Source organism: Portunus trituberculatus, chromosome 18, assembly GCF_017591435.1.
Source record: "Portunus trituberculatus isolate SZX2019 chromosome 18, ASM1759143v1, whole genome shotgun sequence".
Taxonomy (NCBI): Eukaryota; Metazoa; Arthropoda; class Malacostraca; order Decapoda; family Portunidae; genus Portunus; species Portunus trituberculatus.
Genome location: NC_059272.1, coordinates 5523585 through 5536522, shown reverse-complemented (window position 1 = coordinate 5536522; position 12938 = coordinate 5523585). Strand labels below are relative to the sequence as shown.

Below are 12938 nucleotides of genomic sequence, written 5' to 3'. Positions count from 1 at the left end.
GACTGGACTGCTGAACAGTGGAAGAAGGCACTTTTCAGTGACGGAAGTACCTTCAAATGTGTAAGACCACGGCCAAGGAGGATCAGACGTCCCAAGAATTCCAATCGTTGCTCTCCTCAGTACACCTGCAAAACAGTGAAGCATCCTGATAGTGTGGGGTTCATTTAGTGGTACATTGGGTCGTGCAGGGTTGTTTTTCCTTCCAAAAAATGTGACAATGAGAGCTGACAACTATATCAAAGTGCTAGATGACCATATGTTGCCTTTTTATGAAATTCATGGATGTGAGAATTTTTTGCAGGATAATGCACCATGTCACAAGGCAAAAAAAAGTGATGAAATGGTTGTCTGATCATAATGTTGAGCTTATTGAGTGGCCAGGTAACTCTCCTGACTTAAATCCAATTGAGAATTGTTGGAATTATATGAAAAATCGGCTCTCAACCTGCAACACATCATCTGTACTGCGGCTCTCCCACGAGATCTTGAAAGTGTGGACCACAGAAATGGAGCTGGATTACTTCAAACCCTATCTGATTCAATGCCAAAACGTCTACAAATGGTCATTAAAACTAAAGGACAGATGACCAAGTACTAAAACATTAATATTGCTTATTTTCATAACATTCTCATTATGTTTGTGTTTTTTCCTTTGGGGGGGAGGGGCGCTCTATTCTTTTTGTGGATACTGTATAAGGGCCTTATCCACCTGTGTATGGAGTACTTTTCGCATGTTTGGAGGGGTTCTAGTCACACAGTTTTACTAGATAGGGTGGAATGAAAAGCTTTTTGTCTCATCAACTCCCCTCCTCTGACTAACTGTCTTCAGCCTCTTTCCCACTGCCGAAATGTTGCATCCCTTCCTATCTTTTATCGCTATTTTCATGCTAACTGTTGTACTGATCTTGCTAACTGTATGCCTCCCCTGCTCCTGTGGCCTCACTGCACAAGGCTTTCTTCTTCCTCTCATCCCTATTCTGTCCAACTCCCTAATGCAAGAGTTAACCAGTACTCTCGATCATTCATCCCTTTCACTGGTAAACTTTGGAATTCCCTCCCTGTATCTGTATTTCCGACTTCCTACGACTTGTCTTCTTTTAAGAGGGAGGTATCGAGGCATTTGTTCCCCAATTTTGGCTGACACTGTTCTACTTTTTAGGGAGCCAGCACTCAAGTGGGCCCTTTTTTTTTAATCTTTTATTTTTTTTGCCCTTGGCCGGTCCTCTTCCATACGTTAACAAAAAAAAAAAAAAAAAAAAAAAAAAAACATACAAGACTTTTAAAATGGCTTCCTGATGGGAAGGGTATGTAATTTTCAAAAATATTAAACTACACCATCTGGTAATTTCGGGACTAAAAGTTTCGGAGACAATAATGCCAAAATAAATCCTGCACCGTCCCCCTAAAGCCCAAGTTGACCTGCCTGGCCCACACCCCTTCTTTCTGTGTGTGTGTGGGGGAAATTTATATAAGTCAGACATTTGCGTCTCTTGGACCAACCTTTCCCCCTATTAGTCCAAGTTAGTGGGGGTCAACACTCAACAATATAATTAAACTCGTCTTCCAGCAGCTGTTATATTTGGGGATTTACCTGATAGAGAGGCAGTTTGATAGGAGCAGCATTCCATTCATCAATATTATGCTCAACAAGAACTGCCCTCCACAGCTAAAGACCAAGGGATATCCTGCTGGCACACAGAATCCATGTGACTCAATTTTTCCTCAAGGAGCTGAGCACAGTTCTGCTCCCAAAATTCTGCAGCAATATTGGCCCTGGCCAAAATTATCATGTTCTTCTCCATCACCTCCCAAAAACAAAATTAAATGTGAATTTTGCTAAGCAAACATCAAATATAAAATTGCCTCGTTAATTAGTAATATTTTTTTCTGAGAAATTAATTACTTCATGGAACATGATTCTGCAAAGTGCTCATGTACCACCTGGAAGGCCTTTGCATACCACTAGTGATACATGTACCATAGGTTGGGAAGAACTGTTCTAAACAGATGGCCCTCAACATGGTATTTCAGGATTTAGTGATGCCTCATCATGACTACTTGTGACTGTTGATGGTAGGGGCACTACAGAGAATGTGCCTCAGTTGTTGTTTGAGGTGAAAATGGTCCCTTGGTCTGACTGTGTCTAAGAAGACAGTCCAAAAGGAGCAAAGAAATTCAATAATGGCACCAATCCTATAGTGGATATGGCTTCACGAAACCTTATCATGATGTCCATCTTAGTCATCTGGTATTTATAACCTGCTCCTGAAGGAGGAAGAGAACCCACCCTATCAACAATAACCAGGGTGAAGCGAGGGACAACAGCCTGGATGGGGTGAAAAGATACCACTGGTAGTTGCCCTTCAGACATTCAGGCAGCAGAGGCAAAGTTAACACCCTAATCCTTTTCTAGCCCCAAAGGCACAAACTAGAACCACTTGTTTGATTGAAGGAAGAACTCTTCTTCCAAGATATACTTAGATCCATAGGCTTTCTCTTCCTTACGGTGGAAATTCGTTAATTTGGTCAAAAAAATTGAAAAATTGGAAACTTAGTACACTCAACCCTCGATTTGCCGGACTAAAAGGGGGGAAGGCTTGTCCGGGAATGGCAAATGTCCGGCAATGGAAAATGTCCGGGGGTCTACCCCCTTGCCGGACTTTACCCTATACAGGTTGAACCCCGCTTTAACGGCACGCGATTTACCGGAATCCCGTGTTTAACCCTTAACTTCCGGGGATTAAAATATTTTTTCCTGTCTAATGACGGGAAAAATGGTACACCTAAAATTGTCAGAACACAGTTTGAATACTGATAATTATTTTCTCTGTGTTATTCTGAATACAATGATGTACTTTCCAGCTCGATATGACGTCTGAGAGTTTAGTTATTGCCTTATCAAAGTTTCCTCCTCCGAACGCGGTGTGACCAGTCAAGAGGAAACAGCCGGAGAGCGACGCTCGCTCTCTCTCTCTCTCTCTCTCTCTCTCTCTCTGTGTGTGTGTGAGAGAGAGAGAGAGAGAGAGAGAGAGAGAGAGAGAGAGAGAGAGAGAGAGAGAGAGAGAGAGAGAGGGGAGGAAGGAAGGACATATTATCACTGATTTCTGAGACACGTGTGTGTGTGTGTGTGTGTGTGTGTGTGTGTGTGTGTGTGTGTGTGTGTGTGTGTGTGTGTGTGTGTGTGTGTGTGTGTGTGTGTGTGTCATATATCACTGATTTCTGAGACACGTGTGTGTGTGTGTGTGTGTGTGTGTGTGTGTGTGTGTGTGTGTGTGTGTGTGTGTGTGTGTGTGTGTGTGTGTAAGCATTACTCTCTCTCTCTCTCTCTCTCTCTCTCTCTCTCTCTCTCTCTCTCTCTCTCTGACAAGTGTTGATGTGTGTAGGCCCGCGTGTGTGACTCAGATGAGTTACCTCAAAGCTTTTCTCGAATGACTCATAAGAAGCGTGGCGGCTATGAACGTCAGGAGTTCATTTCTTGTGATGTTTTTCCACTCTTTCTCGTGAGAGCTATGGGGCACATCATCATCATCTGCTGTTTCTTCATCATGAAAAGTGTTGCTCTCACTCACTATATGGTCCAAGAAAGCATCACTGAGAAACGCCATGAAATAGTCACAATTGTGTTGCACAGGAGGGAATTCAGCTGTTATGCCAGGAGACACAGATAAATCAGGCATAACTGGGAAAAATCATCATTGAATTCCCTCCATTGAAAGACAGGTCGGGGTCTCGCGCCACCTCTGCCACGCCCCTTGATCGTCTCCCAGAACGCGAGGAGCACGCGCATGCCTCGTCTCCTAGAAACACTCTGTGTCCTTGACACATTATCTGGAGTCTGTTCTTCATCATTATTGCCTTCACTGTCACTTATACTGTGTAAGAGTCTCTGTCTCTCTGTCTGTTCTCCTGAGAAAGCAGGTGAATGATGCTCTACATCCGTGTCCTCACTACTAGTCTCTTCACTTTCCCCAGTTTCTTCTTCTATATATTCACTGTCACTTTCTTCTAGCTCAGAACCACTGCTAAGTAAAGGGTTCTGCCTTGCTCCATGGTGATTTACAATCTGACCCGATCCTTCGCTGTTATCACTGACCTTTCTACCCAGCGTCACGGAGTTGCCAAGTGTCGCCCATAAAACGGGAAAACAGTTCAGTTACCTCTAAAATTAGGAGCTCTTGTGGAAACACTTGTGTGGTAAAAGATGCCAGATACTTCTACTCACCATCCGCCTCAAGAGAGCGCGCGAGAGACTTAAAATTACGCCGGGAAAAATCTTGATTACTGGGACGAATCCCGTCACTTCGGACGTTCTGACGCAAACGTTTATATACGACCGCCGGAAGTTAAGGGTTAACGGCAAAAATTTCCGGTGGGAACATAGTGTTGTCTTTAACGGCATTTCGGCACCTGCACCAGCTGTACCAGGAAGTTGGAAAATAAATCAGACGTTTTTTGTTCAGAAAAACAAAACTGAGGGAGAAGAAAGAGACTTTGCACCAGATGTGGAAGACAAGAGAAAGAAAAATAAAAGAAAGGCAGGATCAGGAAGAATAGAAGTAACAGGAGGTGCCGAGGCAAAGGCAAAACCTCCGACGACCATCATCATCATCATCATCATCATCTCACCACGTGGGGCCGTAACACATGCCAATGCCGCCGACACGTAAGCACAACACTCGTGTGACGCGGCAGACTTGTTTACAGTCCAGTACTAGACGTGTATGTCCGCCCGCGCTGCCATCTATAGTGCCCGATTTGCGAACTTTGTCTGGCGCGGTAGTTTGAAATCGACTTGTCCCGGACTTTTTTTTTTTTTTTTTTTTCCCACAGACTCTTGTCCGGCAAATCCGAAATCCGGCAAATGGAGGTCCGGCAAATCGAGGGTTGAGTGTATTTGGGTTCGTCTCTGGAGAGGGAAGCCATGGCCGAAGTTGCCAGGCACATAACGCACTGCTTACCTGGTAATGGCGGGTTTAAAGGGCCGGCCCTTTCAATACCCAAGCGTGCATACGCCCCTTTTTCTTCTAGTCTTTGTTTTGCTTGTATTTATTTTTTTTTTTGAGCTGTTTTATTTATTTTTGCGTGATGTACGATAGTTTAGTATCAGGCAGTGAGGGTGAGGAAGACGCTACTCCCTCAGTACCAATCGATACAGCCTTAGGGAGTGCACGTGCGTGCAGCCTACCTGTTGATCGTATTTTACACGTGTTGGGTTCCCAAATTGTGACAATGCCACGTGTAAGGCCATGATGTAACATGGCATGAAACTATCTAAACAGCCACTACCAGCCTCCAAGCAGTTGTCAAGGGATTATGTAAGTACATATCTGAGTTTGGTACATATTGGAGTGAGTTATTTATTTATTTTTTTATACCATGTGGGCTTTTCACGGGAATTTATGGGCTAAAGGGGATACTTTTTAGGGTACCTCCTATCTTAAAGCCCACCTGCTAGGAAACCGTTGCCCCGAGTGAGGAAGCGAGTTATGTGGGGGTTTTGAAGATGTTCACAGAAAAATGCGTTTTTCTCGACTTTCAGTTTTTCAGCATATACTGTTGAATAACTTTTTCAGTAATTGGTCAATTTCAAAAATTTTTGCAGCAAAATGATCAACAACCTCATCTTAACAAATGCTAGCATGATAATGCATGAACTCACTCAAATAAATTTACAACAGGCTTATAAACTCAAATTTTTGATGAAAAAAAAAGGTAACAATTTGGCGTGTAATGAAATTGTTATAACATAGGTTATGTGTATGCCGATGCTAACATTTATTTGTTGTTATGTATATTATATGTGGTTAAGAGGAAATTGCCACACTGTTATTAGTTTTGATTTTATAATGGTATTTTGAATTATTTTCTTATCGCCGAAAAAATATTTATTGCAAAAAAACTATGCCACATTTGTGTACCAAATTAACACTGAAGATGTACACCATAAACGTACACCTTGTGTATAAATATTATTGAATTCGGTGAAAAAATAGCAATGGGAGAGCCAAAAAACCGATATTGATATCGAGTCATCGAATTACCACCTTAACCTGATCAGGCCAAATGAGAAATGCCACTGGTTTCTGGAGAGGCTTAGAAGTGGAAGATGTAACAAGGTTTGGACACTTGAATTGGAAGTGCCACATAGCTCTGTAGTAGTAATATGAGGACAAGGTATTGAATTTACTTAATTTAATGCACCACATATCCTGTTGTCCTCTTTTAAATTGACAAGAGGCCTGATGTTATATGAGTCTCCTGGCAGAGATTTCTTCCCAAACTAAACACTGTACAGGAATCCATTGAACTATCAGTGCTTCCCAAACATTTATTCCCAGCTCCCTTATCTCTTCCAGTCTCTAAGTGAAAATGCATGACAGTAGGCAGTAGGTCATAAACCCAAGTAGCTGCCTCTTTAAGCTTTTAAATCTGTTTTCTTGAAGCAGCAGTACTACAGGTTCTTTCTCAACCACATTAACAAATTGTTTCATTGCTATAAGCTTTGTTAACTCATAGTAAGAGGTCAACTCAGGCCAACTCAGTTTTTCATAATATCAACCTTAAAATCCTTTGAATCCACTGACATTCTGTCATAAACTTGAAGGGCCTTGCCTTTCAACATATTTGCAACAAATCCAATCCATCTCTCCTCAGGCAAATTGAAATCTAAAGGCCTGAAATCTCCTGAAACATTTTACTATATCCTTAATTATTCCTCCTCCACTCACAACATGACGTCAATCAACTTCAATTTGAGTCTACTCCGACTCACATTCTCTTCTCAGCTTTTTCCCTTTCATACATTCTTGTCTTCTTTACAGCATCAAACAGTCTTTACCTTCTCCTCTCTTTAAGTAACCTCAGGTCTTTTTCCCTTTTGGGTTCAAATCTCCTGGCTTTTCTAGCCTTCTCAGCCTTCATTCTTTTATCTTCTCCTCTGGCTTCGAATTCAAGCCTTCTCAATCTCTCTCCTTCTCGAGTTCTAATTCAAGGCTCTTAGCTTCTCTCTCTGTTTCCAATCTAATCTCTTAGTTACTTTAACCTCTTCCAGCCACATTTTTCTCATTTCCAACTTAAATCTCGTCTCCTCAAACATTCCTTCTGTTTAGGGAAAAAATACTGCAGACAAGAAATTGCCAGCTTCTGTTATAACCACCCCTATCATAGCTATCACAAACTTGCCTAGCTTCCCTGATCTACCTCCTACATTGTTCAGTGCAGAGTTGAAATAGGCACTTACGGAAACTTCTGGCCTTCTATGGTGAGTAACAACTGTCATAACACCAGGTTTTCAACACTCCTCCAAGCTATCTCTAACTTCCTTTCCGTTTTCAATCTCTTAGTTCCTTTAGCCTTTACCAGCCACATTCTCCTGATCTCTAACTTAAATCTCATCTTCTCAAACATTTATTCTGTCTAAGGCTGAAAACAAAGTGGGGTAGGATTTACATGTTCTTATATATTTGTGGGACTCTGTTTCCTGATACCAATCTGTATTACATCTGCAGTTGCCACAAATGAAGATGGACCCCTTAGGAACAAAGTGGATGCAAAATAGTTGTCACATAATGCCGTAGAAGTTTTGCTCAAGTTTGGTAATTTGTGTTTTGGTGGTACTTGCAACTCAGGGAGAGTAGACACTACTCCTGTGATGCCTACACCCTTGTCATTACCTTGGTTATGAAAGAGAATGGATGTGTATTGAGCTCCAGTTTTATGCTTTGCCTTGTTTTCCTCACCTAATTATCATAAGCCTGCAAACATCCACCTTGAAACTCGAACCACTCACATGCAGCAAAAGGGTCATATTCTAGCCCTAAGGAATAAAAAAGTCACTATCTCTGAAATATGCAGGTGATTTTGTATCTATAATATGATCACTCTAAAAGCAGGGTTGTGGTGGGGTCAGCAAGAGTACTCCCCTGCTTGCAACAGTGACGTACTTCCTAAATTAGCAATGTGTGATTGCTGTGATATATAAAAGACATCACAGATATGTAAATATATACTGACACTGTAATCTAAAGTAGCTATTCTAGTTTATCTAAGAAAATAAACTTAACATATATGAAATATGGCATACTTATTTAATGTTACTGAAAAAAACAAAGGCTTTTACAGACTTTCTCTGTAGTTTTAAAATGGGTAAGTAGTGAAACAATATTGTTTTTAATACAGTTGGAGGGGATATCAGTAAATTGTGTGTTATTTTAAAACCTCTACACTCCAGGCAACAAAAAAACAGCTTCTGGAGCCATATCCGAGCTCAGTGGGAGTGGAGAGATACCTGACTCAGAAGCAGTTCTCTCTCTCTCTCTCTCTCTCTCTCTCTCTCTCTCTCTCTCTCTCTATATATATATATATATATATATATATATATATATATATATATATATATATATATATATATATCCCCAATATGGAAATAATGATGATGGTAAGTGATTTTTCATAATAGGTATGTACAATAAGAAATAAACCCATGAAATCTTACAGAAAAAAATTATAGTCTACCTTCTCAAGGCATTTTCTAAAGATGACAAGAGAAAATATCAATTTTTATGGCAAACTAAATTATTGAAAGTTAAAAAAAAAAAAAAATAAATATTTGCAGCATGGTGCATCAGAACTTATCCTGATAAAAGAGAATCATACACCTTTCTAATAATGATGAAAGTCAAGCCTGTCATCGTATCATATATGACTTACATTCTGAAAGATCTCATACAGTATCAGGGAAAAAAAACACACCATCTTAGCAGAAAGCAGCCATGATGCAATATGCACATCATTGGATGCGTCATGAGTGCCCGATGATACAAAACGTGTCATCGTGATGAAGGGGTTAATGTTAGAAATATATATATATATATATATATATATATATATATATATATATATATATATATATATATATATATATATATATATATCAAAATATAGGCAAGTGGCAATACTTAGGGCTGCACACCCAGGCCTCGCAAGTCATGTGTCACCTGTGTGAACTGGGGTGGATTGTGTCCTTGGGTGGTGTGCAAACAAAATCTGAACTTATGTATAATGCAATTGTATCACTCACTACATACAATTTATAACAGTATGGTGTTCAAAAGCATGTGCACGCATCCACCTCTTCTTCTCCATACAAGGCTTACATGTCTGGTTATCATTCACCAATCAGAGCAGAGGAAGCATTGCATTGCTGCAGGCAGAGGTATACTCTCGCTAATCCTACCACAACCCTGGATTTAGAGTGGTCACACTATATCACCAAATCAAGTTCCTGCTTATAAAACACACCTTGGAGCCAAGAAAAAGACTTCAGAGAGCACTGATAGATTCATGGTGATTACTTTAAAGGAAAATCCAGACAATTGAACGAAATGTACCCTTAGCTACTGAAGAACATGTCAGATACGATGTAAGTGTAGCAGTCAATCAAGAAACCTTTTTTTATGGTCATCCTACCACATCTTAATCGCTCACATATTTCAGTGATGGTGATTTTTTCTTCCTTTAGGGATAAAATATAACTGTTCTGCTTCTATGAGTAGTTTGGGGCCAATGCTGGATGTAAGGATAAGGTCTGCAGGCTTGTGATAATAGGTAAGGAAAACAAGGAAAAATGTAAAACTGGAGCTAAACATGCATCTACCCTCTGCTATTACCAAGAAAGCATCACAGGAGTAGCATCTATTCTCTCTGAGTTGTCAGGTACCAACAAAACACAAATTACTTGATTTGAGCAAAACTTCCATAGCATTGTGTGACTATTATTTTGCACACAATTTGCACCCAAGGGGTCCAACTTTATTTGCTGTGACTGTATAATGCCATTGCTGGCAGAAGCAGAGAAATTGAGTTACAAGCCACTCCTGCTACATGACTTCCCTTCCATCGTGTAAGCAGAATGTGGACACAAAAAAACTAAACAAACTACAAACAACTGTCTCCCACACATGGTTTTAAAACTTCTTGGAATCCTGGTGAGGTTATCAGCTCCTGTTATGACCACAGATTCCACCCATCTCACAACTATTACAAAACTTTTTTTTTTTAATGTTATGGCCTATAATGCCTATAGGTATACTTGAAGAGTATGTATAGGAAGTGGTGTTCAGCTTCCACCCATTAGTGGCGCAAGCAATTTTATTCATAGTGGAACCCATATTAGGGTTTATATCACCACCCAAATGCATCTTTGGTGTAAGGCAATTATACCTCCACTTAGAACCTGGGTACCATGGTGACATGTATGTATCTTTACACCACTCAACAAATGGCATAGTTTCAAGGCGGTACGTGGTGGGATTCGAACCTATGTGTTGATGTCGGCCTGATCCCATGCTTACCACCTTATCTGCTATGCCACTGCCTCCCTTAGTTTAGCTTTGAATTACCTTCTACATAGCTCAGTGCAGAGCTTAAATGGGCACTTATGGGAACTTCCTTGCCTTTTAGAGAGTAACTGTCATAACAGCAAGTTCAACCCTCCTCTCAATTGCCTCCTACTTAATGTAGCTTCCCTGAACTACCTCCTACATAGCTCAGTGCAGAGTTTAAATAAGCAACCACAAAATTCTTCTGGTCTCTGACAGAAAGTAACAAATATAATCTCATCACCATGTCACCTACCCACAGGGAACATGATACTACAACTGCCATGCAACTCCAACTTGCTGAGAAAGAATTAATACCCTCATTCTAGGAAGGGACATTTAAAGCAAAGGACACACTCCTAGAAAGGTTATAACAATCTAAGAGCAATCTTCCTGTAGATGGGATGCCTATGCATACAAACTTTTATATCCTTTTGCAGATCAATGTTACTTATAGCCTCCTGGAAGGCAGGTCTCTACCAACCATGAATTAGCAGGGCCTGAGAAGGGAGAAAACTTCATTGGATACCAGAGAACTTGTAATCCTCTGGGTCCAAAGCTCTCAACACATCCCTTGTTCCTAGCAGCATTTAACAGCACAAAATATTATTGATACAAAAACACAGAGCCAACATACAAAGATGAGCCAGATGAACACTCTCCAACCTGAAAAATACCCAATTAATGCTAGGGAGTCAGTGAAAAGATATTTACTAAAATAGGCAATGTACAACAACCATAGGCAAACCTTTAGGAAACTTCCATGGCATTAAGCAACAACTAGCCTATATTCAATATGCAGAAAAATATTGCTGAATTGAGCAATAAGGTTCACTTAAAATAACAGCCCTTTAAACTGTATCCCCTTTGTCTCTGTATCTTGCTTCTTGTCACATACATCTCTACTCTAGCATAACACAGCACTGACTGAAGCCTGGAGCGTGGAAAGGGGACTGGGATACTCATCTCACATTGCTACAATGGGGATGGTAAAGGAGATGGGGTGTGATAGTGATGCACACACAGCCTGCCTTGCCTCACTTATAACTAACTTAGCTCCACCAGGCAATTATGCTTCAAAAACCATTACAGATAAACTACAAAAGCTAGAGAAGAACTAAATACACCATCATCAAATTCAACTTTTCAACTATAAAACATATCTAGATTGACATGAAAGAACAAAAGGAAATTTCCAAATTAAATAGAGGAGATATGATGGAGAGTGCAGAACTTTAACATGACTAAAGGGTGAGAGGCAATCACTATTGCACATTGGGTATCCTCCTCTCTCTCTCTCTCTCTCTCTCTCTCTCTCTCTCTCTCTCTCTTCACATATCTTCTCCATTCAGCATCTTTGGTTCTCTTCCTCCTCTCACACTGCCATCTGCACAGCTCATAACAATGATATATTGGTCAAAGGAAAGAAATACTAGACAGGACAGAAAGGTGGAGATTTTACCTCTGCAAAGGTATAAACTAGAGGAACAAATGTAGTAATCATAACATATTTGCTCATCATGCCAAGAAAATTTGGGGAGCAAGCTCTTGATTGAAAAATTGATGGAAGTGAAGGCTAGTGAAGAAAAGTAGGATTTAAAAATAGAAAAGGTTGTAAGGATCAAATTTTGTAAAAGAAAATAATAATAAGTACTTAGGAAACACCTTATACACCTTAACTCTATAAAAGTCTAGAAATACACAGGAAAGAGGAGGGATAAATGTGATAAACAAGAGAACCTGAATGACTAATTAATAACAATTGAGATTTCATTTCACGATATTTAAACTGACGTCACTGAGGAATCCAATGAGATTTCCGCCATGCAAGCCTCACGTCAGTTTACTATCTACCTCTTTACAGTCTAGATGCCGCTCCCTCTGGTCTGAATGACCTCTTTTACTAGCTTCTCTAAGGAGTTGTCTTGGTAAGCTCTCTCCTTTTCCTGCTGACACTTGGAGTTTTTGGTGACAATGAACACAATCCAAGGATTGTTGTTTTTGTGTCTCACTCCCTTGTCATTGGCTAGCAAGCGGCCCAGCTGCAAGAAAGTTCTATCAGTGGGGGAGGATAAGAGGAAGAGAAACAGGCAGAAGGACGAAGAAGCTAAACAACAGGTGGTTTACGCTTTGCTGCCTTCTGTTGAGGGCCCGTGTCATGATGTAAACACTCCTCTTCAATCAGCTGACTGCTCTGCCAGGGATGCCCACCTTAACCATCTAAGCATGGTTATTAGTGGGCTAATTGCAAAGTTTGACGGGAACCCACCAGCTGCCACTGCCTCTGATGGGAACCCACCAGCTGCCACTGCCTCTATCGGCAGTGGCGCTGATTTTAGTGGCTGTGCTGCGGCCTCCTCTGGTGATTAGGAAGGTAAAATTCATGATGGTGCTTCTGACCCCTCAGAGGAGCTGGATTTGTTTGGCATTCCCCAGTTGGCCCACTCTGACACAGGAGGAGATAATGCTGACTTCCTTCATGCACTTGAGGAATTGTCAGATAATTTCCAAGGAGAGGAAGAGAAGAAAAGTGAGCTCCTTTCTGAGCATATGGTTGCC

At 40.7% G+C, this 12938-nt stretch overlaps 1 protein-coding gene across 6 annotated transcripts in view; it reads right to left on the bottom strand.

Annotated features, from left to right (window-relative positions):
* LOC123505615 overlaps window positions 1–12938 on the bottom strand; it is a 98969-nt gene that overhangs the window by 13218 nt on the left and 72813 nt on the right. For 3 of the 6 annotated variants that reach the window (XM_045257152.1, XM_045257146.1, XM_045257150.1), the window contains one exon: window positions 10802–10879. In XM_045257152.1, the coding sequence (XP_045113087.1) occupies window positions 10856–10879 (24 nt within the window). In that variant the 3' untranslated portion in view covers window positions 10802–10855. Of the gene's footprint in view, window positions 1–50; window positions 126–10801; window positions 10880–12938 lie in introns of all 6 variants that reach the window. The other 3 variants (XM_045257148.1, XM_045257147.1, XM_045257149.1) reach the window with 1 other exon arrangement.